This window comes from Aphis gossypii, chromosome 2 (assembly GCF_020184175.1).
Source record: "Aphis gossypii isolate Hap1 chromosome 2, ASM2018417v2, whole genome shotgun sequence".
Classification (NCBI taxonomy): Eukaryota; Metazoa; Arthropoda; class Insecta; order Hemiptera; family Aphididae; genus Aphis; species Aphis gossypii.
Window position 1 is genome coordinate 48,165,580 of NC_065531.1, and position 27,012 is coordinate 48,192,591.

A 27,012-nucleotide genomic window follows, 5' to 3' on the forward strand; every position below is an offset into this window, starting at 1 on the left:
AAATATTTAACACCGACAGCAGTGGCGTAACAACACAATTTGGGACCCCCTCAAAAATAAAAAATGGGCCAAAAATATATTATTATAGATACCAAATATAACCCTATAAGTTATAACCAAAGACCCCAAATTATTGTGGTATACCCGCAACGCGGAGTCTGCGGACCCTTAGTTATGCCAATGACCAACAGATATGTATAATAATTACATATATTAATATTTTCATAATAGATACAATATTAACTTTTTAGTCAATACAATCTACAGACTTACCGTACCGAACTGTAATAGACAGATAGCACATGGTAAAGGGAAATTGCTTAAAATTTAAAATTATGAAAAAACTGATTTTGAATAAAAATTCCTAATTTCCTTTACATTTGACTTTATAAGTCCAAATTAAATCCAATTGGCTACCAGAAACAACCCACAAATTTAAAATCGAAGCTTTATACATAGGTACAAGTTTATCTTCTTACCATGATGAATAGGTACACAAAAAAAAAATCACACATTGTAAAAATAACTAAATCGCATTACCTCTTTACCCCACCCCCATCCTCAGAAACTTAATTATTGTCTCTAATATTCAAGCCAGTCTTAAAGCTATAGCGATCAACACCTTCCTCTCAGTCCTTCACCATTATTTAATAATCTGCATATCTCTATCTCAAAACCAGATCTATCACCATCCCTTCCTATGAAGTATGAGGGCTTCAAATCCCAGTTATATAGATATAACAATCAATGAGCTACCAATTCGTTAACTGGCTATACCGTCAACTCCTCTCCCAAGGTTCCTCAGTTATGCCCTTTAGTCAATTTAGCTTATCTACGATACATATTCATCCAAAAACTGTGGATGTTGGAATGTGACAACCTCCCAGTTCTATAAGCTTCTACATATAAATCAGGTTCTGAAAATACACAGCCAGAACCAAGGTTTCAATCTCATAAAAATAGTCACATTGTTATAGTTTATACAACAACAATTTATAGTTAATATTCCAAGTTAAGCACTAACCACAACCTCATTCAAATCAGAGCATAATAGTTCATATTGTACTCTACTCATTGTAACTTGTAAGTTAGCTTAATCAATTTTAATAATAAGAATAATATTGAATATTATTAAATATTAATGCTTCCATTAAGTTGTATGTAAAAAATATATATTCATGATAAATATGTTAAGCATGGTACATTTTATTACAATTCATTAGAAATAATAAATAAACCAATCCCTAATCTAATTTATTACTTTTTAAGTCACAGTAAAAATATGTACTTAACTTATAATCTGAGCCCTAATAATCAATTAATTAATTTTAATAATTCAAATTAATACAAAAACCTTTCAATCATTGACAGCAATCTATAAGTTTAGTCAATCAAAATATACTTAAAATAAAATCATGTATTTTATAAAAATGTGATACATAATTGTTTTGCATAAATAGTGATTTCAGTATTTTCCTCTAGAATAAGATCTTGAACGAGATTTTCTACTTCTGTAAACTGGTGAGCGACTCCTTGATGGTGAACGTGAATATGAATGATAAGCACGCCGTGGAGGTGAAGATCGTCCTCTAAAATTTAAGAAATATAATAAAAAAATTTTTAGTTAATAATAAAGTAAAATCTAACAACAACAAACTCCATAATAAAGTGTTAAATTCCTTAACAAACATTTTAAATACTTATTTTATTTGGTAAACATTCCCTCCAAATTTATAAATTATAATTAGTGTTAGCTCATTATACTAGAGATCAGGGGTCGACAACATTTATGGTGTCAAGGGCTAAAAAATAAAATTTCAAGGGCCATACACCTTATTTTATTTAGTTTAAATTTTTTTATCAACTAACATAATATGGTATTCTATACTTTTATGCTAATTATAAATTGTAAACGCGGGCTGCCGACCCCTGCATTAGATGAACAGCATATCATAATAGTATTTTATTTTAATTCACTTACATATATTAGGTATAGCTAATGCATATGATTTAAACTATGTGGTTAAATGAAAGAAGCAATGTTTAGGTAATTAGGTTGATCACCAAAAAACAGATATCTTCTTAAACAAATAAGCAATGTTTTATTACATTATTTCATATTTTTTTTTATAAGTTAAACAATTTATAATATGTAAATTAATTTGATTCTTTGATAATACATTTATCAAAATAATATAAAATAAATGAAATGGCTTAAATATCAAATGGGACAAGACTATTTTATTAAGAGCTAGTCATCTCATTTAACATTAAAACCTTGTAATTTATGTTTTATTATTCTAACAAATGTATTATCAAAGAATCAGATTAATTTGTATATTATAAATTGTTTAATATACCAAAAACTTATGAAAAAAATGAATAAAACATAGCTAATTCTTTGAGTAAGAAAATATCATATTTGGTCAATCTCAACATTGCTTCCTTCATTTACCAACATTGGTAGGGGGTACCTTATGTTACCAACCAGGGTCAGACATAAATACAGCGTTGAATTATATGCACTAGATAAACATTTTATGATTATTAAGTTATTTATATAGTTATAAATTGGAGCATAAAACAAATATAAAGAAACAAGTACTGAGGAAGGGTTTGTATTGTACTATTGTGATATATTATATTTTTTTACTTTATCTGGATTAAAAATAAATTTATATTCTTTTTTTTTTTTAGTAATAAATTGTCATTAGAACTTATATAATTAACATATCTCTTAGGCAAGAATTTAATTTATAAAACTCAATTTTTAAATATCCTACTAGTAACTATATTTTTTTTAAATACCTAAATTATAACCAGAATAATGATGAACGATGAGCGATGCAAAAAACAGTGTAATCAAAGCATGCAGCAGTTGCTAGGAAGATGAATTTCGAATGCTAATTTGTTGTTTTGCACTTCAATAAAAATTGAGGGATTTGACAACTAAAACCAAATGATGAATGTTTCATGAAAATAAAATGCCTAGTGGGGATTCAATAATCTCACACCCCCTGTTGTTTGTTGCTGGCTCAAGTTGGTAGTACTGTGTTGAAAGGTGATGGTAGTAGTGGATGTGGTAGTGGTGATGATGAAGAATTCAATAAAGTTGAATCTATAATAAATAACCTGCCAAAAGTTTTTATACTCATTAATTTTAAATTATATAATATTATTTTAACACAAGATTTACCCCTCCACAGTTATTTAATTTTATACAAATATAAAAATAAATAATAAATTATATTCAGATATAAGAATATTAAAGTTTATACAAAAATAGATAGAACTTTAATAATAAAGAAAATTACCTATAAACAGGTGATTTATCTCTGGAGCGTTTTCCAGTTGACATCTGAACAATAATTCTGGACCCACAACATCTTCTAAAATTACACATAAATAAATATAGTTATTTACCATTAACATATTAACATATTATATATAAAACAGCATTCACATAACAATCACATTTTGGATATTTATTAATTTGTTCTTTAAAAGGATAGTAGGTCTCACTGAATATGTTTACAAGTGAATTTAGTTCACACATTTATTTATTAATACACATAGATATGTAATATTATAAAATTCAAAACAATGAAACAATACATATACTTATCCTTGTTATTCAAGAAAAACACAGCTATAAAAATAATTTTCTACAATGAAAAAGAAAATCAATGTAAATATTAATAAAATTTAATCTCAATCATTGAAAATTCATCATTAATAGTTATGACTTATGAGATATTTAGGTACTAGTCCAACTTTGATCTTTCAATGCCATGTGTGTGCATACCCGTTAAGGGTTAACATAATTTTTTTGATGATTAACTGTTTCATGAATGAACTCTTCTACAGTTAAACATGGATAAGAAAGCACACTAAATTATTATCGAACAAACCGCTTGGAGACAAAATATAACGTTTATGTTGTTAACGATAAATTACTGATAAAGAACTGGATAGTAATGGGTAGATCATAGGTTGAGTACATGTAAACAGTAAATCACACTCTACACTAGCACCAATATTGAATAAAAATAACTTCTTACAATTTACTTCAGATAAAATATTTGTTATCAACATAAAAATGTCTGACAGGGATAACTGATATTATTCATCATTAATAATTGTACAGTTATATTTCTAATACTACCTACTATAATATTTTACTTCAGATAACATTTTTGGTGTCAACATAAAAATGTCTGACAGGGATAACTGATATTATTCATCATTTGTACATATATAGTTTTATTTAAAAAATTTTCTTACAATTTACTTCAGATAAAATTTTAGTTATCAACATAAAAATGTCTGACAGGGATAACTGATATTATTCATCATTAATAAATGTGCAGTTACATTTCTAATACTACCTACTATAATATTTTACTTCAGATAACATTTTTGGTGTCAACATAAAAATGTCTGACAGGGATAACTGATATTATTCATCATTTGTACATATATAGTTTTATTTAAAAAATTTTCTTACAATTTACTTCAGATAAAATTTTAGTTATCAACATAAAAATGTCTGACAGGGATAACTGATATTTTTCATCATTAATAAATGTGCAGTTATATTTCTAATACTACTTACTATAATATTTTACTTCAGATAACATTTTTGGTGTCAACATAAAAATGTCTGACAGGGATAACTGATATTATTCATCATTTGTATACTTATAGTTTTATTTTAAAAAATTTCTTACAATTTACTTCAGATAAAATTTTAGTTATCAACATAAAAATGTCTGACAGGGATAACTGATATTATTCATCATTTGTATACTTATAGTTTTATTTTAAAAAATTTCTTACAATTTACTTCAGATAAAATTTTAGTTATCAACATAAAAATGTCTGACAGGGATAACTGATATTATTCATCATTTGTATACTTATAGTTTTATTTTAAAAAAATTCTTACAATTTACTTCAGATAAAATTTTAGTTATCAACATAAAAATGTCTGACAGGGATAACTGATATTATTCATCATTTGTATACTTATAGTTTTATTTTAAAAAAATTCTTACAATTTACTTCAGATAAAATTTTAGTTATCAACATAAAAATGTCTGACAGGGATAACTGATATTATTCATCATTTGTACATTTATAATTATATTTTAAACAATTTCTCACAATTTACTTCCGTTAAATTTTAGTTATCAACATGAAAATGTATTGGTTTGATAATTCACTTAATTGTGACCATTAGTTTATTTTAGATACATTAAAATATGTTAAGATATTGTTTATGTATTCTGGTTCAAGAAGTAAGTTTAATCATCTATTTAGAATTCACCATACACAAAATTCAAATTTTGGATTAATAATTAACTAACAGTCCTCTTAACATAATTTAGTTGGCCATATGATCCATAAAAATATAATGAACCATTCAATTATTAAAAGCTTTGATGAAAAATAGCATTACTGTATTGTAAATTTAATTAATAGTTTGTTTTTTATTAATTACCAGCATACCAATGTAGTAATATCTATAAAAATAATTTAAATAATTCATTTCTTAAAAGAAATTATAGATCCATATAATGTTTTGTCTTACGTTCCATCTAAACCTCGAACTGCATCTTCTGCATCTCGTGGGTCTTCATATTCTATGAATGCAAAGCCTGGTGGATTTCTTGCTATCCAAATATTTTTCAACGGACCATATTTGGTAAACAAATCTTCTATTTCATATTTATTGGCATTGCTTTTTAAATTACCAATGTATACTTTACAAGTCGGATCCCATTCACGGTGTTTGGACATGTTTTTTTCTTCTAGCTATAAACAAATTTAATTCAATTATGAACAAATATATATAAATATTAATATTTGTAAGGTTAAAACATGATTTTCCAGATTATTTCGTATTTAAAAATAGTACATACTACATTTATTGTAACTGATCACACTGTGTTTATAAATTATAAGTAAAAAATATAAGAAGTACAGAAGTTTTAAAAAAATATTATATTTCATAAAGCAGGAGCAATTAAGCCAATTTTATATAATATGAATAGTGACTATTTTTTTTATTTTAGTAGATTGTTATAGAATTGATTTAGTATTATGAAACAAGATATTAAGAATTTAATTATGGAGAGTATAGTATACTTTTATCTCGACTTTTATCTTAAAGCAATATTTAGCATAAATAAAACTTAATTTTAATCCAACACAAAGAAATTCATATAAGGATGACCAGTGATGTAGTCCTAAAAATTTTTATGGGTACACGCCTAAATCATTGTAAAAAATAACGTCAGGGGACTATGGCTATCATGTGTACCACAATTTTCTATAAGGGTACACGCATAAATATAAAATTAGAAGGTAAGTACACGCCGTATACCCGCATGTATCCTCTACTACATCACTGAGATTGAGTACATATAATTCTATTCTTCATTTTTCATAACAATGTCAGCTATTTAAAACATTTAAGAAAAAAAATAAAAACAGAGTAATAAAAATTAAGATTATACAACCAAAAACAATAATTGTCTCTATACTAAGTGTTATATAATTTTACCTACTTCAGTCACAATACATGAGTAGTAACACTAATATATTGAATTAATAACGGTAACATAAACATGTGGTGAAAATTTCAAGTATTTACGGAGTATAGTTTTTGAGTTAGGTACAATCATACAAAAAAATTGATTTGGTTGAAAACTAGTTTTGTGTAAAAATTTCTGTTTTTCCGTCACTTTTTTTTTCTGTTTTTCTCGATTTTTTTTGAAAACTATTGGAAAATATTTACTTTTGACCCACCAAGGATATTCACTTTGCAATCGGAAATAGCCCCTGAAGTTTAAAATTGAAGTATTATTTCGACTAGTTATGCTGTACACACACACACACACACAAAAAAAAAACGCATCATTGTAAAATCACTCAGTTCAGAATCTAAAATTAATCCATAAGCAACAGTAAAAAATCTTTTATAACTTATGATGTTAAATAATATATTTTAGTCACAATTAATTTTTTATAATATAAAATATATCAACATAATACAAGTATCATAAGGAATATAAAAATTCATAATTCATAATTTATAGGTACTAATAGATAATAATAAAAATGTATGATGTGCTTTAAAAACTCTTATAAATAATAATGATGATTTGCAGGAACTAAAACTATTTGATTACTCAATAATAGACATAACCGTTAAAGCACATAAAATAAAATTATAATAACTAACCTAAATTAACCATAGCCACAATTAAAATAAGAAAAACTTATACTATTAAAATAATAGGCTCTGAAATCGTAACTTTAATAATAATAAAATGTGTCATTTTCAAACACTAAGGTTTTAATGTTTTCTAAAATTTTCATAACAATTTTATAGCACTATACAATATTTATTTAATAATAAATAAGGCATAATAACATATCGTACATATCATTTACCTAATGTATTTTGTAAATTTCACACGTGTTTTAACTGTAAATAATAAAGGAAATAAAAAAGATACAACTCGCGTACTGTAAAATTAAACTAGAAACTACTAAATAACTAGGTAGTAAGTAGGTTGTATAAAAAAGCAATAGGTACCACAACTGACAAGAGAAAGGCCTCTCAAACTCGAATATTCAACTAATATACTCAATGGAATTATTACCATTTATACTAAGTACTAGATAATAGTTGTAGATACTTTATTACTTAATACTACAGTCACGTACTCACATGTATAACTTCGATAACCAGTGACGTTAAGAAATAACTAACGAGGATCGAATACAAGCCAGTGATCCACGAGGTCCGAGTCCAGAGGGCAGAGACGAATTAGCAATTTTGATCATTAGTCATTACACATTACTCGTTGACCATTGCCACAATATTGGATAGAGCACTCGACACTCGACAGTCCACATGAATTATTGACTATTGTTGAATGTTGTATTGTAAAGTATAAACCAAAATGGCTACCACTACCGCACGTCCGCACCATAACAACATTTTATCATTAGTATCATTTTATTATTTTCCATAATTATATTATACCACCACAAAATAGATTAACACATTCTGTGGTTACACTGTTTTTTAGTTGCTAGTAACCATGATTTAAAAGGTGACGTATCACATAGATCCTCGTCCTACTAGATCCCCAATGGTAAACTAAATCCCCTGTGGTAAATGTCTAGATCCCCCATGAGTCAATTAGTTCCCCTGTCAGCTTAATCCCCAAATATTTAAGTATTTTTTATTAAATGTAACGGAAAAAATCTCTTTTTTAGGGTGAAAATCAGAATTATTGAGCTGTGATGACCAGTGACCACGTTGGCACTCGCACAGTACGCTGCGCTTAGAAAATAAATCAAAAATATCTCTTGACTAGTATAAACTATAAAATCACCTTGGGTAGATAGGGGAATCTGAACCTTCGAGTAATTGATCTATGATCTAAACACAAAAAAAGTAATTCGATTCGCCAACTAAGAATTAAGATCTTTTAGTTCCTTTTGAAAATTTAGAACATGGGAATCTATTTGAACGGAGATCTAGTCTCCTAAGTAGCCGTTTACCGTTTACCATTTAAAAAAGTGGTTGTCTATCGAATAGAGGGGAGTCAGAAAAAAAGCCACGGGAAAAATAATCCACAGAAAAAATCCTGATAATTATTAAAAATAGTTGTATTAGTTGTAGGAAATTATATTAATAATTATTTAATAAATATTAAATAATACCTAATTTAATACTTTAATTTTAATTGTTATATGTTTAATTATTATAATTTGACTTTTTTTCCGTTACTTATTTTTCCTCCCATGGTTTTTTTTGTGGATAATTTTCTCCGTGACTTTTTTTCCTACATTCCCAATTGAGATAAGACGGACTTAAAATTTGCATTAAAAATATTAAATGACAAATTTAATATATTTAAATATTTAATGTGTTATTATATGATACCAAAAATACTTCATGTAAAAAAGCTAAGTTAAAAAAACTCCTGTAGTGACATTACATTTTTGCAACAATATTTATACCCAATTTATAAATTTAATAATATTTAATTATTGTAATAATTTATATTTTTACCAAAATATATTTATGTTGATAACTTTTGAATCAATACTATAAAATTAAAAGTTTAAACAGGTTATTCATAATATAAATTAATATTATACGTATCAATTAAACCACATGTTTTGTAAATTGTATAAAACATAGTAAAATTTATAATATACGAAAATATATTAGATCCCACAAGGTATAAATGTTTTTAAATTATAAAAAACAATTAATATCATTATCTGTCATTAAAATACTAACTTAATACAAATTTTAATACTAATAAATAAATTTGATAAGATATGTAAGATAATTAATGTTTTTTAAGTTAGATATTTCAATTCACTTCAATATTAAAGCTAACAACACAAGATTGGTTCTGCTTATACACTAAAGCAGACGTTCTTGCAGTTGTTTTTTTTATGCAGTCTTATCATTAACAAATTCTATAGAATAGTTAAAAATTAAATAAGTACTCTTTGTATCTTCTTTATTGAAGTAAATCATGCAATAAATACACATAATATTAAATAGTAATTATTCACAATTTTAGCCCGTTTGTGGATTTGAAGGTTGTATTGTTTCTCCACCACGAATTAAACCCCATCCAATAAGTCTGCAAAAAAATCATAAATGTAATTAAAGGTCAAAAAAACCATTTAATTGACATTATTAAAATGTATTGATCATTTCAATTTTTATTTACCTCCAATGCTTTTCAACCCGACGACTCAGTGAAATTTTTTCTCCGATTTCAGTACACACAGGTGTTGTTAAACTGATTTTAGCTAAATCAGCTTTTGTAGCTAACACTCTTCCACCAGTTGACAATGATCCAATATTTAACAACAGCACTTCATTTTTAGATAATCGTTGAACCTGTTCAATAAAAAAAATAACTATTAGGTTTAGTAGGTCTTTAAAATTAATTACACATATTTCAATATGTACCTTCGCTGCTTTCTTATCTCCTTCAGTACGTACACCTAATAATCGTTTAAGCAAATAGTACGAAACTTCTAACTCAATAAATATATCTGGTAATGCTCCAACAGCTCCTAACACTTGTCCAACAAGACGATCAGCTCTACATAACGTAGGTTCAATTTTGGTACCAACACCAATTAGTCCTCCGGGAACAGCAAAGTTCAATTCATTTTGCTCTGTGTATAAGGACACAATACGTGAGAAAATTGGCTGACAAGTTAATTTTCCTTCACTGTCCTTAGATACTAAGCCAGGGCGTACTTCAATTTCCATTCCAACTTTTAAAACTCCACGTAGAATACTACCACCGGCAACTCCTCCTTTAAGATCATCTACTTCACATCCAGGTTTATTGACATCAAATGATCGAACAACAATTAGACGTGGAGGTGATGTGAAGTCTCTTTCAGGAATTGGGATTTTTTTGTAAATATATTCACATAATACTTCCATGTTGTATTTGAGCTGAGCTGATATAGGTATAATAGGTGCACCTTCAGCTACAGTTCCCTGAACAAACTTTTGTATTTGTTCCTGTTGTTCTTTAGCTTGACCTTCTTTTACCAAATCAATCTTATTTTGCAAGATAATCACATTGTTTAGCTTCATGATTTCTATAGCAGCCAAGTGTTCTGATGTTTGTGGTTGTGGGCAAGATTCATTCCCAGCTTAAAATCACGATAAATATATAAATAATTTAATTATAATTAATAATTTAAGACATCAGTAATTATTTTACCTATAAGTAATAATGCAGCATCCATAACTGCAGCTCCGTTCAACATTGTAGCCATAAGAATGTCGTGACCAGGGCAGTCTACAAAAGAAACATGTCTAACTAATTCAAATCTTCCTGGACAACCAGGTCTAGAACAAGGTAATGAGTCATCACGGCCTGATCCACCAGACACAAAACAAGCAGGTCGTGGACACTTATCATAGTTGCATTTGTAAATTTTAGCATTGGCATATCCTAAATAAGAAAAAATAATAACATTATGTACATTTTTATATTTTTTTAACAAAAATTCAATTTTATTTCATGGCATAAGTTTCAATATTAGAAAATGTTAAGGATTAACATGTTAATCATTTGTTAGAAGAAACAAATTATCATAAAATATATAAACAAAGATGTCCGAATACATTCGCTCACTTATTTACAATTTGCTCAAAGCCAATTTAAATAGTAGCCTTATATTATTTATGTAGTTAGCTTAAGATAAAAAATAAGGATATAACCATAATAATAAATTATTATATAACACATGATGATTGATAGTATAAATATTAATTTTTTTTTTTTGATGGATATGCAAACATATTAAACAACTGAATAGCTGTGTATATTATAATTAGGGACTGGATTTATATGCAAATGCTAATATGAATTGGAATAAGCATTTTTAAATCTGATGAGAATTATCCTCAAATAAGATCATTCTTATTAAAATAAAACTAACTGTATTTTACATACTTCAATGTTTTAACCTATTAAACGCATATTTGTAGTTTTATAGTGCGTATTATTATTTACAGCACATATATATTCGTTTTTTGTTGTATTTTCACTTTTACAGCCACATATTGATACAATTACAAATGTTAGTTATTGTCAAAGATAATATAACATACTTATATGTAATATATATATATAGATAAATTCATTGTTCATACAACAAAGTTCATGTGTTCAACAGTAAAAACTTCTTTTTACCTTTTTTTAATACTTAATTAATTAATACTTATTTTTGACATAACTTTAAACCAAATGTCAAATGCCAATTTTGAGCACATATTTTGTAGCATATTACACCATTTTTAGAAGCATATTTGGAGGATTTTTCGTACATATAATTCCGATCCCTAATTATAATATTATAACATGAACAGCTCTGGCGCATAGTCATAATTTGTCACACTGGAAATATTTATACAAAATAACTTTACTTTTGTTTTTATAATAAATCATGATAAACATTCTCAATATACACAATTTGTATGAACTTCACTAATTTTGTTATGACTCTACTATGATAAACTGCATATTATTTAAATATTGCCAGTATAAAAAATAGAAGCAATACATCAGAAATAAAATTGAGTCAGACATAAGTTGTTTAGTTATACCTCAAAATTATAACAAAAACTTTGCATAAAGTAGTAGTTGTTACAGTAATAATGACAGAAGTATCATAAATTGAAATACACACATTTATTTTCAACAAGGTTAAATTATATCTATGATAGTAGTTTTCAACAAAACACATAAAATATGAATTCATACCAATTGAGTTAACTTCTAAATTGTGTATGTTTATTTTTTTATCAGTCATAAGAATGTATGGTAAAAAGTAAAAAAATATAAAACTTGTGGGACTTGAACCAAGAATATTCAAATTAATATTAAAATAGATGTATTAACTTTTACTGGTTAAGGTAACATATATGGAAAATAATTTAAACACATTTTAATTGTGCTATTTATACTGTGTATTATACAGTGAACTAATAATTAAAAAAAAAAATTGTTTTACTCATAAATTATTACCAATGTTATTACTAAAAAAAACAACTTTTACATATCTGAAATAATATTGAACCCAATATCATAATTTTAATCTTGGTGTGCTTAATAGATTAATATAAAATAGTTATTAACTCAACAAATCATAGTTCCTAATTATTAGTAACTTATTTTTAAACAATTCAAAACAACTAAATTTGTTCTAAACATGATATACTATAAATAACATTAGATGATATGACATGTTCACATAGTGAAATAAATGGAGAAATGAACAATGAAGGAATTTGTGATTTGTTACCTAAAAACATTTGTTGCTTTAAAATATGACTATAGTGTCTGGTAGTAAATAAAGACATTTATCTCAACATAAATCTATGCTATGTGAAAAAATGTAAATTACGTTTAGTAAAGATGGAAGACTTTAATTCAAAATAAATATTGTTTTTAGTCATTCATTTTGAATTTTCATATAATAATGTGCATTTTCAACAATATTTTTTGCTTACAATTTTGTACTGATTATTAGTAAATACTTTTCACTAACTTACTCAATCTAATTTTGACCATGTATAATAATTAATATGAGTAATTAATAGTTATGATAAATAAGTCAATACGAAAATCATAACAAAAAATATCCCAATTTTAATCTGTTAGCTATATTGAAATAAGCAAAACTATAAAATATAATAAAAGCATATGGGATTTAAATATTCATAAAATAGGTAAATTATATTATTTACCTAATTTAATTGTGATATTTCTTTCAAGTTCATTTTTAAATCTGACAGTTTGAACACCAGAAACAGCTTTTACAATGGTTGACTTTCCGTGAGCTACATGACCAATTGTTCCTAAAAAATATGTACATTTTTAATTGTATCATACTGAAAAGCAAAAAATAAAATCACCTATGCAATGGCACACACTTAAAATGAAATAGAGGTATCTAATAACTTAATAATTGATATTAAATTTAATTAGTACATAATTAAGTACTGATTACCTATATTTTTTTCATTTGTACAAAATAAGTATTTTTTGATATTCATATATTATACAGATATAATTTAAGGGCCACTAAAACTAACCACTTGACTAAATTAAGTTTAAGCAGTTTCTACTCCAAAATTCTCTAGCGAGTGCCACTGTATACATAGGTCTGCAGTTACTACAAAACTTAACAACTAAAGATAAGTACAAAAATAAGAAATCTAGTAATTACCAATGTTGATTGTAGCCTGACGACTGATAACTTCAGGTGAAGATGGTGTAAGTTTAGAGATATCCTGAAAAGCACGATAAAAATTAATAAGAAATTATTCATAAACAAGAAGAAAAGTAGATATTTACCAGATTCTCTAAGTCTTGCTCCTTGAGTTTTGCGGACGGAGGAGCGTCAAACATGGTGATTGTTGAGTATAACACTACAGCGTCAATTAAAGACAACGGCTAGTTTAAATCTGACGTAATTAACTAGATTTCAGGAATAAAAGACAAACCCTAGCGTACAGACTTAGAATACGTCGAATACGGTATTAAATTGGTCACAAATCACAAATCACAAATCACAATCATTTTATCATAGTCCATACCCTATTAGCACATGGACGGCGCGTTGGCGCATGGAGAGAGAACTCAGAATTCATGGAGGAATAATTAACTATTATCTTTTCTTTTATGAAATATCAGATTTTTTTAGAAATTTAAAATTACGAATTTTCAATTTTTATTAATCATTAAAATGACTGCGTACCTAATTACATTTTCTATTATATTTGGCCTTTTAGAGTAATTTAAGTTATTAGGACATCCCACTCTGTTACCCGTTTTAGCTATTATATTTAAACCTATGTTTATTAGTTATTAGTCATAAATTTGTGTTTTTTATACACTGCAAAACAAAGATAAGTTGAAAATTTCAAATGTCTATAGTTTTTCTAAAAAAATTCCCATTTTCCATCATTTTTATTTTTGGTTATTTTTTAAAGTATTGAGAATTGTATTCTTTAGACCCATCAATGTACCTACCATTAATAAACTATATAGTATGTACTATGTACATACTTATAGATTTACATAGGCGTAAGAATGTACGATCATACTTCACAGGATCATATCTGTAGTATGCATCGTTTTAGATTTACATAAGAGTAAGTAGGAAATATTTTCGAAGAATGTTTTGGTTTAGATATACATTGAGTTTAATTCACAATATTTATTTTAAAATTATTTTATCTTTAATTTCAGGGGGTGTTTGAACACCCAAGACCCCTTTACCAAATTTGAAAATTTAAATATTAGTGATTGTTCGGTGTGCGTTACTGTATATTCAACAAAGTATCAATGTATTAAATATTTACCTACTTAATAATTGATATATCAATATATTATAATATGCTATAATAATATAACATGCATTTATTTTGAGTATAAAATTTTAATAATAAATGGAAGTTACAGGGTTTCCTTGTGTTATTGGGGTTAGGGTTAGCATTAGGGTTGTACTTTCTACAAGATTTAACTAGGCACATCATTTATCTGTTTATTATTTCAAGTAAATTTAAATACAAAAAACTGGATAAACATTAATTGTAAAAAATTTCACGCAAAACCCTATAAAAATCAGAATAAGGCCGATTCTACGGAATTGGATTCAATACAATAACATTACGTCTACGAGCTACCTATACAAATGATGACTGGCACAAAACTGTATCTACTCTAGTCAGAGACACTCGAAATCAAATTATTGCGCTCACAAAACATTATTAGTAATATTAATAATTAATATAAACTCTTCATAATTATTAATCTAATATTATTATTCTCTTTGCTTGCATTATTCACTAAAACCAAACTTACAAATATCTACTTAAAATAAATACAAATAAAATATAAAAAAAATGAACATCAAATATAATAATATAGGTAATTTATAATAATGTTTTTTTAAAAATTAATACTCCCATCAAAACATATGCCTATTTACAAGACTACAGGTACAAGCTATTAATTAATATAATAATTATGAATGTGAATATTGTTAATATAAACATAAAGTGAAACTTCCATTTAACGAAATTTTCTATTTAACAAATAATTTTTTAGAACCATGGTCTATAACCTTCATTGTTAATTATGTGTTAATTCTACCCATTTAACAATTTTTTTTTTTGTTCCCCATAAAACTTCATTAAATAGAAGTTCACTATATTATGTGATACATTCAAGAATGCAATTAAAATGCACGTCACATCTAACATCACGTCATATTGAATAAAATATGGCGTGACTTTATATAGATTGCCTATATAGTTCCTTATGTAATAAAACCGAAAATCATTAATTTTACATACTTTTCATTTATACATTATTCTATAAAACAAATAATAATTGATTTTTAAATTGTAATTTGTATATGTCTGTGGTAATGTGGTTTGTGAAATGGTAGATAAAAATAAAACCAAATCATAAAATAAAACAAAAAACGTAGGTACCTATAACTTGAACGTTATTGTTGTTTTTGATTTGTTCAAATGTTTAATTTATAACTGGTACCTATACGGCTATACTTAATATCAAGGCTGTAACTGGAAATTAATTTGGGGGGGAGGTTGAACCCCCTAAACCCCCAAGCCCCAAGTATGTACGGCCTTGACTAGTATACCTAGTTATAGCACAGAACAATAGTATATAGTATGTTATCTATATAGTTATAGTATGAATCAAAATATAAAACAATGTATTAATATTAAATTGAATAACTAATATAAGGTTCGTATTGAATTTATACACTACGTATTCATGTATACAATTTTAAACAATAGTTTAAAATATTGATACCTATGTACTATACCTACATAAGTTCATTGGCGTTCATTCACTATAAGTAAATAATTATCTACTTTAAAAAACAATTCAAAGTAATAATATCAGAAAGTGGCTATTTTTTTTTTAATCAACTATTAGATACTCCCCACTCCCCATTAATAAGTCGCCAAAAAAAAAAAAGTTTTATGAGTTATTAGGAATATTGTTAATTAAAATCTTCGATAATATAGGTAAAAATGTACAATGGATAGAACTACTAGGTAGTATAGCTACAGTTTAAAGTCTAAATATTTACAAATTACAACTGCATTTGCATATTATGTTCACAATTTATATCATATAGACTGTAGTTGATTGTTGAATTAAACTCCGTCTGCAGCGCAAAACCATATTACACATTTAATAATAATATGATACATGTATCACGGATGAAGCCACCTGCGTACAGTGCCACAACATTTTCTATTAATATAAAAAATATATTGCTGATATTGTAGCCTGTAGCGACGAGTGTCAGAATTAGGTCTTCGAAGTTCGAAATGTTACCTCGTACGTTTATAAACTATAGGTATCCATAGATTATTTGTTAAAAAATTACCATACTGGCTTATAATTTTTTGAATTAAATAACAAATAATTAAATATATCTAAAAAAAAAAAAATTATCTAATATTGATAATATATACCTATTATGAGTTTTTCATTTTTGATATTGTATAGGTCCTATTGAGTACAATTAACAATTTGAGTATTTCAATATTTTAGCCTTTCTTTATGTTAAATATGAGTAAGAAAATGAACAAATACAATATATGTATATTTTACTTAAGCTCTATTAAATTACATCCTGGAATATCTTTTCATCAGTAAGTAAATTAGTATAAAGAGTAATTTTAAGGATTAAATAATTAAGATTTTTAAGCAAATTTAGATTTGTAATTATTTTTGTTTTTATATTACATATTATTTAAATTTGGATATCATATTATAAATGTAGTAGTCAGTACTTAATTGTCTATCAAAATATTAAAATTATTTCTTCAAAAAATAGCTCAGTATTCAATATAATTTCATATGTGTTAATAGAATTTTTTTTATAATTTTTTATATTGAATCAAATTGTAGGTAAAAGTAAAAAGGTAAACCCGAGTTTCATTTAGTTTGAATAAAATGGAGGTAAGTACTTAAATGGAACTTTTAAATACCTAATTTAGAATCAAGATCTGAGAAAAAAGATTAAATAAAATATTAAAATCCATAGTAGAGATGTCAGTTAAATAGTGGGAAAATATTTCAGGGTTGCTCAAAATGTAACATCAGTCCTTCAGTTACTAGTTATAGAAATAATTATTTATTGAAGTTTTAACCAAATAATTTTATTTTTATAAATTCTAGTTCCAAACACAAAAATAATAGAACTAAATTTCTAAATGGTTAAGTTCACTATTAAATGTGCTACTAAATTGATGAGTGAAACGTTCCATATTTTGACTACAATATTTTAGTAAAATTACTCAAAACAAATATTTCTCAATAATAAAAAAAAAAAAAAAAATCATCAATAGTTTATTAACATTTTTTTGACAATTTAATAATTTAAACCATGATGAAACATTGAAACACACCTACAATTTATCAAATAACCTATTAATTCACTTATGCCATTTGTTATAAACAAACCAATTTTCTGTTAAGCTAAAGTTCAATTGAATTCTTAAAAATAACAAGTTTATTTTTTAATACCTATAATTTATAATAAATACCAACCTAAAAAGTAAAATAACTATAAGCATATAACACAGTACACTATAGGTATAAATAAATAAATTATTCAATAAAATAGTTAGATACCTAATACCAAATATCAGTCATCTGAAATCTAATCAATTGACAAATGTCATAACAAACCCATAACCAATGACTAAAAATGTAATCATTATATTTTTCATGCTTTTTACACTTGAATGACCGCATACATTTTAAATTTTATATTCCAAAGCAGAATTTGATTTGGTGTATTTTGACTTTTAATTTTTCTTCTCATAATTTAAATAAAATGACCCTATTTAAGCTGTCACTAATTTCATTCAATTTATTTTATAATAAAAGTATTTTTTTATAATTTTAAAATACATAAGCTATAAATAATCTGTTTAATTCATTGTATATAATAATATGCTAATAAAAAACCTCTTGAATAATAGTAATTAGTATACGGTAAACTAATTATCAATTTTGATAGAGCATTTGTGTTCAGTTAAATGCATTGATATATATTAAATAAATAGCAAATGCATTACATTCTGTATAATACAAAAATTTTATTAAAACCTCAGTAAATAAGGATTTTCTTACAATTAATCATAATGAATATTGCATAAAACTATAAAAATAATTGTAATGTAGAAATCATGAAAAACACTAGGAAAAAGATAAGAATTAACATAATAAATATTTAGATAGTAAAGTATAAATATATATTTTAAGATTAAAAAAATATTGTTTTTTAAATACTTTTGAAGTATAAATAAATATTTGTATAATATTATAAAATAAAATAGCTTTTAATATTTAAAAATAAAATACAATACTGAACATTGATAAAAATTTTCTTAAAATAATAAATGAATAAAAAGCAACATTCCTATGACTGATGTACTTCGGCTAATAGATAGTATTGATAGTTCTCCAATTATTAGTTACTAGTACACTTCCCAATGATTGACAGAAAATATAAATATGAAACAATTCAATGGAACAGCCAATATGCTTATATATTTCCCAGATAAAATAGTATACACAAATTACTTGCTAATTTGGTTATTGCTATACTTGTCAAGTATACAAAGAAAATAGCTTAAAATATCCTATACATAATATTATAATTTAAAATTATTTTCAGTCAAAAGTTTATAAAAATAAATTAATGGAATGTCTTCTAAAATAAATATTGATTATTTAAAATTCATTAATTGTACCTATAACAAAACTTTTAAAATTTGAATTTTTTATTTATGTAAAATGGAATTTTTAATATCATCTTTATGATTTATGATTTAGAATTGTTATAAATTAACAACAATTTTTCAATACCTTAAATATAAAAAGTAATAAAGTATATGTATTTCATAATTAAAACATAATTTTCAATAAAATAATAGGATGAATATTCATATTCTTGAAATTTTATTTTATATTACCTCAAAAATTTTCTTTATGAAAAACAAATAATATGTAATATGTATTATTGCTAATTACTTTATCCTTGTAACAAAAATTGTATACTAAAGCACACTGCACACAAAGTTATTGCATAATCCATCATGTATTTTTAACAACACTTAGACGACACAATTTCAGCTGTAGGACAAGCAGCATTACCATTAATTGGTCTAGATAATTTTACTAAATTTGTATGTGATAATTTTAATTCAGGAGTCCTTTCTATAGAAGCCCAAACTTCAACAGCTAAAGTAAATGCAGTCTCTATATTCATATCTGTCTTAGAACTAGTTTCAACATAAGGAGCATTCAAATATTCTGAACACCATTCGTCTGCTTCATCTTTAGAAACTACTCGATCTTGTAAGTCTACCTAAAAAAAATATAATAGATTATGTTATTATTATAAAAAATATTTTTTTTTATTTTTCATTAACCTTTGTAGCAACAACAACAAATGGAAAATTCACATCAGTTGTCCTGGAATATTGTAAGAATTCTTTTTTCCATGATTCTACAGTTTTAAAACTTTGGACATCGTCAACAGCAAATGTCAGCAAACAAATGTCAGTTCCTCTATAAAAAGGAGTTCGCAATGTTCGAAACCTTTCTTGTCCTGCAGTATCCCAAATCTAAATGTATTTAAAAATTAAAAATATAAAAATGTTTTAACGACATTTTGTTTTAACTATACCTGTAAAGTATATATAATTCCATTGACATCGAGGTCCTTTTGAAGAAATTCTACACCTAATGTATGAAGTGTTTGTTCACTAAAACTGTTACTTACAAACCTGTTCATCAGACATGATTTTCCAACATTACTATTTCCCAAAATGACTACTTTCAGTATTGGGTTTTGTTTAACCAAAATCGTTTTCTCTTTCATACCGATATAAAATATAACTATGATGTTATGTGACACTAAATAAATTTATCATGATTAAAGTTAAATTATATTTAGTTTAATAATTTAATAACTATTAAAAACAAACCATCGAAGTAGGTACTTCTGAAATTCCTAACACTCAATAGTTCAGTGGTCTTCACTCTTCAGAGCAACTACACAAAATTATAAGCATTACAAAAATTAAAAAAAATAAATTATCACAATATTTAGTATTTATTCATAGATAATAAAGATTTATGTGTCACCCCAATATTTATGCAAAAAACAGACATAAATAGTCACTAATATAATACTATTATTATTATAGGTACCTATTCTATAGTCTATACCAAGTATTGAAAATAATATTAAACTAGTGATAAGACATTTATCAATTATCTATGTAAAAAACACACTATATAATAATATGATAGGGCCGTTAGGGGTGCAATATTTACAATGAACAATAAGAATAATGAAGTCAAACTCTCAAACAACCCGAAATTGTATTATCAGACAATTACCATGAAAATTGGATTTTTCGAAAGAATATTATATTATTATACAATTTTTACTATTTTGTAGTACATTTAGCATTTGCATTGGCACTATATTATGTGGGGCTGCTACAAAAATTACGATAATCAACTACATCGATTATAATAATAATATACCGAATGTCCGAATATATAATATTACTCCCAAATACAATTACTCCAATTTTCTATTACTATTTACTACATAATAAAAACCATTAGGTATATATAATAAATATATATATTGTTGTTACAATATCTTTCGAAATTATATTTTCTATTATTATGTATGAGGTAATATCATAGAATTAAGAATAGGTAGATTAAATCTATTAAGTGGTAAAATTTCTTTAACGTAATGTAGCCATGTAGGTATTAGTGTATTACAATACTAAATTTGTACCTGAGTAAAAATTATCATACATCATATTATTCATATGAAGTTTTGAAATATGTAATAGAATACTAACAAGTAACATTCCGTAGAAATAGAACGGTGTGACTAAGGATAACAAATATACAACTACTACATAGACAATTTATTTTAAAATTGTCATCGTTTACATCTCGAAAAATATATTAATTTCTACGCATAAAAGTTGCAAGTGCTCACGAATAATATTTTTTAATTAAAAAAAAAAAAAAAATCGTTTTTAAATTCTAAGAGGATTGAGGAATGATGAATGTATTAATTTTACAATGATGTGTTTTTCGTTTTTGAGCGTGTGTAGACGATAAATATACGAAAAATATTTCTATTTTCAACTTGGAGAATTGAGAGTGATTTAGGATATCAAATTCAATCTAATTTGTATTTTAAAAAATAAAAGTAAAAATCCCCATTAACTTACAATAACCGGTATCAATTTTTGCTATCGACAAAGTTAATTTTGTTTTCTTTGTGTAACTTTGAAAGAAATAACCGTGAGTAGTTGAAATTAATAAATACCTAAAAACCTCAGAGTTTTTTTTGATGACTACCTATACTTTCAGTTTTTACTTTTGATCTATTTATGAAGATCTTTTATTTTTATTTCTACTAATGGGAATAAAAAATTTTTTGCTTAAAAATTTAATGTGAGTTTCCTTATAAGTTGTTATTATAGCTTTTTTAAAAAAAAAATTAAGATAGGTACAAGGCACTAAAGTTAAAGTGTGATAAAATTCGTCAAAATTACGAAAATTTGCTAATACTTTTGTAGTTCATAAAACTTATAAAATTTTAAAGTTTTATAGCTGAGGATTAAAATGTTAATACAATTTTTTTTTATTCTTAAAATGAATTTATCCCCGGACGTGTACAACTATATGCAGAACATTGAAAAATATTTAAAATCAAATTAAAAAAAAAATATATTTTAAAAATATGTATTTATATTATTTAGATATTATATATTCTCAAATTGCAATGCAGATTTCTTTAGAAGTATTCAAAATTCAAATATGTTTATTTCACATAAACTTTAGTGACTAATAGGTAGGTAGGTATACTTTCACAGTTAAACACGCACTCCAAACTTTTACAACTAAAGCAAATTAAATAATAACTAATAATACTTAGATAATAGATCACGAATAATCCGCAAACTACAAATTAAAACCTACCTATATATAAGGCTGTAACCAGAGATTTTTTTCAGAGGGTGTTCAAAACATCTATATAGTAATATTATTGAATTTGGGTCTCAATAATTTATGATTAGGCGCTATATTGCTATAAAATATAGGTAATAATATTTTAATATATTATGAATTATGATACAAAACAGTGATAATGTGAAAACAGCCAATACCTAGGTAGTTAATTTAATTGGAGTTAAAATCATTTATGTCTTATGACTGGAAATATTTATGTTAGTGGTGTACTGGTGTTGGTACTAAATATAGTTATTTAAAACAAGGATTTTTTTTTGGAGGGGGTATCTAGACCCTTTGGACCCTCGGATACGGCCTTGTACATATTGTTAATAATATTTTGGTATTAAAGACATTACACAAGTAGACAACTTAAGTTAAAGGTAATTCTACTTAAATATTTTATATATTTTTTTACTGAAAATGCACTTGCCCTAGAGCTGAAACTTTAAATTTGTGAATTCCTGCATTCTTGACAGCTGCTTCTTATGACGGCATTCCCTTTATAAGTACACTCAATTTCTAAGTAATGACTGCAGTACAACAGAGCATTACCTACTAGACCGTGTTTAGTGTTTTTACAAAGTATTTAAAATACACCATTTAATCTAAAATATTAGTGTAGATTATATACAATATGCATATACATTATACATATCCCCATACATGCAACTAGATTTATATTTTAAAGCTGTAAGCCTTTAAAAGATGCATAGGCGGAAATCGGGGGGGCTTGCGGAGACTAAGCTCCCCAAAAGTATAAGGTACAGTTGATCTAGTACAGTAGTGCCATAAAGATGAAATGAGCAAATATTACTTAGCCGTCTTAGCCCCCCAGTAATTTCATCAAATTTCCGCTTATGAGAGAATGCTAAATCAGATGAAAAATTTAGCAGATTAACATTTAACATCCATCCATATTATAATTTATATCTATTAAGCCCAAGTTCAAAGATAACAAAATATTGAAATTTATTATAGAAATGTATAAATGGTAAACTATTGTTACTTAAGAAAAAAATTCTTTTTTTTTTTATTATTATTAATATATGTTTTGAATTAGTATTTGTAGTATAGATACAATCATATTTTTGAACCTATTGATATTTGTAGTATAATGAATAAATTATAATTATACATAATGACTCAGAGCAATCACTTTTCATGATATTGGCTATGTATCTCTTAGTTTGTGTTTTAACACAGAATACTAAACATTTAGTCCATTTAGTAGATTAATAGAAATCTTATACTTTGTTGAACATGCATTAATCAATTTAATTTTAAAAAATGATTGATTTAATGGATGAATTATGAATATTTAATTTTTAAGTATATAAGTATATCTTTTTAGTAGAAGTACATTGAGATAAAAAAAAAAAATTGAGTAGGAATTTCAGGTCTTCAATATCTAATCACATCATTAGTTGCTTATGAATATAGGGTAGAGTTGAAATGTTAAAACTATGTTATGGATAAAATTTATAATGTCAGTTGAGGATCATCTACACTTAAAATATAATTTACAAAAATTAGACACTATGGCCTTAGTCTGAGCCTGTTTAACTTTGTCGAGTAGTATACAATATTAAAATAATATAATGTGTCACAAAATAACTGATTAAAACAATACTATTTTCAATTCAAAATTGTTCCAATAAGTACAAAATTTAAGTTCTTACTGTCTATAGGTTTTGTTAAAAAAAAATTCTACACTTCAAAGATTTTTATACATATATATAAATATATATATTGTAAGAATAATGTAATTTATAATACATAATTTTAATTGTACGTAGTTATTTATTTGACATAAAAGTAAATGTAACAATTTAAAAAATAAACATTTATAAGAAAATTAGATACTAGTAAAAATGTACAAACTGATGATAACAAATTAAGAAAAAAAATTCAATTCATAATGATGATGAATGTGAATTCTCTATAATTCTGTTGAATTATAAATTAGGAGTAATCGTCTTCATCACTGCTTTCTTCAGTCTTAGGTTTAATAGCAGCTCGTTGAGCTGCAGCTTGTAGTTCTTGCCATTGTTGTTGTTCTTGAGCCATTTGCTCTTCTCTGGCCTAATAATATTTTAAATATTTAAATTAGTAAAGTGATGTATAATTGAAACTATAAAGTTAAGTTCTAATTTACCTTGGCAAACAATTCTTGTTGCTGTCGTAACAATTCTTCCTCTGGTATGCCTAAATTTTCAAGTCTTGTACTTTGTCTTCTTCTTTTAGATTGACAGTCTTTACCAACTTCTTCTGCTTGTGCTCGATAATCACCAAATCCCAAATGGTCAAGAGCTAAAATATTCATTTTATTAAAAAAATAATATTAAAAATAATAACTTTTAACTTACCAGTCAATAAATGTTCAGCATTAATAGTTTTTTTCTGTTGAGCCATACATACTTGATTAGCTTCAGATGATACTAAATGTATAAATTCTGTGCAACAGTTCATTATCATTTCTCTAACATCATTCGCAACACGTATGTTTGGTAAAGCATCTTTAATCATTTTATTGACTGATGCGCGCGGCAGTGTTAATTCTTCATCTTCATTAGACGGACCTGGATTACTACAGCCATCATTTAAGCTACTAGTATTGCAGTTTGAAATTTGAGTTGTTTTACTATGATTTGGATTTGAATCTGTTATGTTAGAGCTTGGTATAGGATTTGAAGTGCTGCAGCTAGGTATTAATCCATCATTTTCACTCATGGTGTTTGAAGGTTGTATCATTGACATATTATTTCCATAACCTGTTACAAGTATACATGAAATTGAAAAATTAAGTTAAAATATATTGACAATATTATACATTCTAGATTTTATTAAGTACATTGGATTACTAAAACCTAATAATCATTAATCATTACATAAAATACTAAATAGTTAATAATAAATTAGTAGACCATTAACTTATAAAATGTAATTTTGGACATAATAATATAATCTAAAATAACTTAATTCCAAAATATTTAACATGAATATAAATTACACAATATTAAACAAGTCTTTTACATCCTAAAATTATAAAAACATTAATTTTACAAATATTTTGAAATCAAAATTGATTGTTCACATGATTATATCTAAAACATTTCAACAAGAACTATTGAGACAAAATGTAGTTTCGAAATTAAAATACAAATTATCAAGTAAGCATTTATTTATTTCAACAGATTATACATTGTTATATTTTATACATATTTATAAATTTTTGAATATTTGTTTAATTTAAGAATAAATATAACTTTCACTTCTAATAAAAAAGTGATATAAACAAAATCCAAAATAAATTTTTAATCAATATTTTATTCGTTATAAATGTATAAATAATGTATGGTATAATTCTTGTAATAAAATAAATAAAAGAACAACTTGTTTACATATTATTGTAATAAATAATAAACAAATAACAATTATTGTTTTTAAGCCACGTGAAAATTAAAAATATAATAAAACTAGGTACCTAGGTATCAAATAAAATTATTTTTCGTAAAATTATTTATATTAAAAAACCAACCTGGTAGAGATAATCAGATTTCGAACATGTATCTATGATGGTTAGCTGAGAGCTCAAAACAGAAAACATTTCATTGTTTTAATCAACCATAGACCTATTAACATCGGTTTATAGGTCCATGCAATCAACACATCGTCAATAATTATTTTGATAATATTTCTCACCATAAAATTAAGATAACGTGTCTCGCTTGTGCTGCTGTGCCCAATCAAGTGTGAAAGTAATACTCACAGATTACAGAATAGGTTAAATTTAAATAATTTAATGTATTCTGTAGTAAGAGCACGGTTTTAGGAATTCTAAGACCGTGGGTAGGAACTATGTATTATGTATGACAACAGTGTTTAGAATTTTTATCTATTTTATGACTTTATGTGTTGTTCCGTGGACGCGACTATTGATTTTGAGTTGATAAAACGGGGCTACACCACTGCTACGAATAACTACTTCCTCGACATATGATACTACCATCACAGAATACATTAATGTTTAATCCAAGACTATGATATAACATTAATGTTCAATGTTCATTATTCTTGCTCTATGTTACCCCCAATTAACTTATTAAATTCGTTTTTAGGTTTATGAGAACATCGAGAACCTCCAAACTGTAAATATGAACAACGCATTTGCGCATTATATATAATTCGCCCATTGAAAATTGTCCCCTTATTGGAGACCGCCTTTATAGTTAGGTATGATATATCAAATAGTTCAATGGGTTTATCTTAGATCTTATATGTTCATGTCTTAGATCATTCAGTATAT

At 25.7% G+C, this 27,012-nt stretch overlaps 4 protein-coding genes, 1 long non-coding RNA gene and 8 other non-coding genes across 18 annotated transcripts; 2 read left to right on the forward strand and 11 right to left on the reverse strand.

Annotated features, from left to right (window-relative positions):
* Positions 1-1,397: 1,397 nt before the first annotated feature.
* Positions 1,398-8,029, reverse strand: LOC114120420 (RNA-binding protein 1-like). Of its 5 annotated transcripts, XR_003592116.2 has the most exons (6): positions 7,742-8,027; positions 5,594-5,817; positions 3,315-3,389; positions 3,015-3,132; positions 2,809-2,949; positions 1,398-1,589 (listed from the first exon to the last, which is right to left on the reverse strand). XR_003592116.2 is itself a non-coding variant. In XM_027982319.2 (4 exons), exons 2-4 carry the CDS (start codon positions 5,800-5,802, stop codon positions 1,466-1,468), a joined length of 408 nt encoding a protein of 135 aa, XP_027838120.1. In that variant the 5' UTR covers positions 5,803-5,817; positions 7,738-8,022; the 3' UTR covers positions 1,398-1,465. The 5 variants fall into 5 exon arrangements, 3 of the variants coding, with proteins under 3 accessions (XP_027838120.1, XP_027838119.1, XP_027838121.1); XR_003592115.2 differs by having other exon boundaries at positions 2,809-3,132; positions 7,742-8,026; XM_027982319.2 differs by lacking the exons at positions 2,809-2,949; positions 3,015-3,132 and having other exon boundaries at positions 7,738-8,022.
* LOC114120497 (small nucleolar RNA R38) lies at positions 4,063-4,141 on the reverse strand. Its single transcript, XR_003592124.1, has one exon. It is a non-coding gene; the product is annotated as a small nucleolar RNA R38 (small nucleolar RNA).
* Positions 4,286-4,364, reverse strand: LOC126550577 (small nucleolar RNA R38). The gene has a single exon (XR_007604682.1). It is a non-coding gene; the product is annotated as a small nucleolar RNA R38 (small nucleolar RNA).
* LOC126550576 (small nucleolar RNA R38) lies at positions 4,509-4,587 on the reverse strand. Its single transcript, XR_007604681.1, has one exon. It is a non-coding gene; the product is annotated as a small nucleolar RNA R38 (small nucleolar RNA).
* LOC126550579 (small nucleolar RNA R38) lies at positions 4,732-4,810 on the reverse strand. The gene has a single exon (XR_007604683.1). It is a non-coding gene; the product is annotated as a small nucleolar RNA R38 (small nucleolar RNA).
* On the reverse strand, positions 4,841-4,919 carry LOC126550580 (small nucleolar RNA R38). The gene has a single exon (XR_007604684.1). It is a non-coding gene; the product is annotated as a small nucleolar RNA R38 (small nucleolar RNA).
* On the reverse strand, positions 4,950-5,028 carry LOC126550581 (small nucleolar RNA R38). The gene has a single exon (XR_007604685.1). It is a non-coding gene; the product is annotated as a small nucleolar RNA R38 (small nucleolar RNA).
* Positions 5,059-5,137, reverse strand: LOC114120496 (small nucleolar RNA R38). Its single transcript, XR_003592123.1, has one exon. It is a non-coding gene; the product is annotated as a small nucleolar RNA R38 (small nucleolar RNA).
* A 1,514-nt stretch (positions 8,030-9,543) lies between the features above and the next one.
* On the reverse strand, positions 9,544-14,157 carry LOC114120417 (eukaryotic translation initiation factor 2 subunit 3). The gene is made up of 7 exons (XM_027982313.2): positions 13,941-14,157; positions 13,813-13,876; positions 13,331-13,441; positions 10,797-11,030; positions 10,022-10,725; positions 9,777-9,949; positions 9,544-9,686 (listed from the first exon to the last, which is right to left on the reverse strand). Exons 1-7 carry the CDS (start codon positions 13,992-13,994, stop codon positions 9,620-9,622), a joined length of 1,407 nt encoding a protein of 468 aa, XP_027838114.1. The 5' UTR covers positions 13,995-14,157; the 3' UTR covers positions 9,544-9,619.
* A 525-nt stretch (positions 14,158-14,682) lies between these two features.
* On the forward strand, positions 14,683-14,782 carry LOC114120495 (small nucleolar RNA U3). Its single transcript, XR_003592122.1, has one exon. It is a non-coding gene; the product is annotated as a small nucleolar RNA U3 (small nucleolar RNA).
* A 2,309-nt stretch (positions 14,783-17,091) lies between these two features.
* On the forward strand, positions 17,092-20,320 carry LOC126550245 (uncharacterized). Its single transcript, XR_007604285.1, has 3 exons — positions 17,092-17,287; positions 19,857-20,006; positions 20,089-20,320. It is a non-coding gene; the product is annotated as an uncharacterized LOC126550245 (long non-coding RNA).
* Positions 18,965-20,878, reverse strand: LOC114120419 (ras-related protein Rab-9B-like). Its single transcript, XM_027982317.2, has 4 exons — positions 20,639-20,878; positions 20,338-20,567; positions 20,081-20,275; positions 18,965-20,016 (listed from the first exon to the last, which is right to left on the reverse strand). The coding sequence occupies exons 2-4, from the start codon at positions 20,530-20,532 to the stop codon at positions 19,753-19,755; spliced, it is 654 nt and encodes a 217-aa protein (XP_027838118.1). The 5' UTR covers positions 20,533-20,567; positions 20,639-20,878; the 3' UTR covers positions 18,965-19,752.
* A 3,294-nt stretch (positions 20,879-24,172) lies between these two features.
* LOC114120418 (protein Dr1) lies at positions 24,173-26,595 on the reverse strand. 2 transcript variants are annotated; one of them, XM_027982315.2, is made up of 5 exons: positions 26,409-26,594; positions 26,245-26,338; positions 25,073-25,477; positions 24,862-25,016; positions 24,173-24,788 (listed from the first exon to the last, which is right to left on the reverse strand). In XM_027982315.2, the coding sequence occupies exons 3-5, from the start codon at positions 25,461-25,463 to the stop codon at positions 24,669-24,671; spliced, it is 666 nt and encodes a 221-aa protein (XP_027838116.1). In that variant the 5' UTR covers positions 25,464-25,477; positions 26,245-26,338; positions 26,409-26,594; the 3' UTR covers positions 24,173-24,668. The 2 variants fall into 2 exon arrangements, with proteins under 2 accessions (XP_027838116.1, XP_027838117.1); XM_027982316.2 differs by lacking the exon at positions 26,245-26,338 and having other exon boundaries at positions 26,409-26,595.
* Positions 26,596-27,012: the final 417 nt, after the last annotated feature.

Excerpts from the sequence above, each read along its gene's own strand:
- LOC114120420 (XM_027982319.2), bottom strand. The coding sequence starts at position 5,802 with ATGTCCAAACACCGTGAATGGGATCCGACTTGTAAAGTATACATTGGT. Across the intron at positions 3,390-5,593 it reads GTTCGAGGTTTAGATGGAAC|AAGATGTTGTGGGTCCAGAA; the intron begins GTAAGACAAAAC and ends GTGTAATTTTAG. Across the intron at positions 1,590-3,314 it reads GATAAATCACCTGTTTATAG|AGGACGATCTTCACCTCCAC; the intron begins GTAATTTTCTTT and ends CTTAAATTTTAG.
- LOC114120417 (XM_027982313.2), bottom strand. The coding sequence starts at position 13,994 with ATGTTTGACGCTCCTCCGTCCGCAAAACTCAAGGAGCAAGACTTAGAG. Across the intron at positions 11,031-13,330 it reads AAATATCACAATTAAATTAG|GATATGCCAATGCTAAAATT; the intron begins GTAAATAATATA and ends TTTCTTATTTAG. Across the intron at positions 9,950-10,021 it reads GAGATAAGAAAGCAGCGAAG|GTTCAACGATTATCTAAAAA; the intron begins GTACATATTGAA and ends TTTATTGAACAG.
- LOC114120419 (XM_027982317.2), bottom strand. The coding sequence starts at position 20,532 with ATGAAAGAGAAAACGATTTTGGTTAAACAAAACCCAATACTGAAAGTA. Across the intron at positions 20,276-20,337 it reads GAATTATATATACTTTACAG|ATTTGGGATACTGCAGGACA; the intron begins GTATAGTTAAAA and ends AAATACATTTAG. Across the intron at positions 20,017-20,080 it reads TTGTTGTTGTTGCTACAAAG|GTAGACTTACAAGATCGAGT; the intron begins GTTAATGAAAAA and ends TATTTTTTTTAG.
- LOC114120418 (XM_027982316.2), bottom strand. The coding sequence starts at position 25,463 with ATGTCAATGATACAACCTTCAAACACCATGAGTGAAAATGATGGATTA. Across the intron at positions 25,017-25,072 it reads TGCTGAACATTTATTGACTG|CTCTTGACCATTTGGGATTT; the intron begins GTAAGTTAAAAG and ends TGAATATTTTAG. Across the intron at positions 24,789-24,861 it reads AACAAGAATTGTTTGCCAAG|GCCAGAGAAGAGCAAATGGC; the intron begins GTAAATTAGAAC and ends AAATATTATTAG.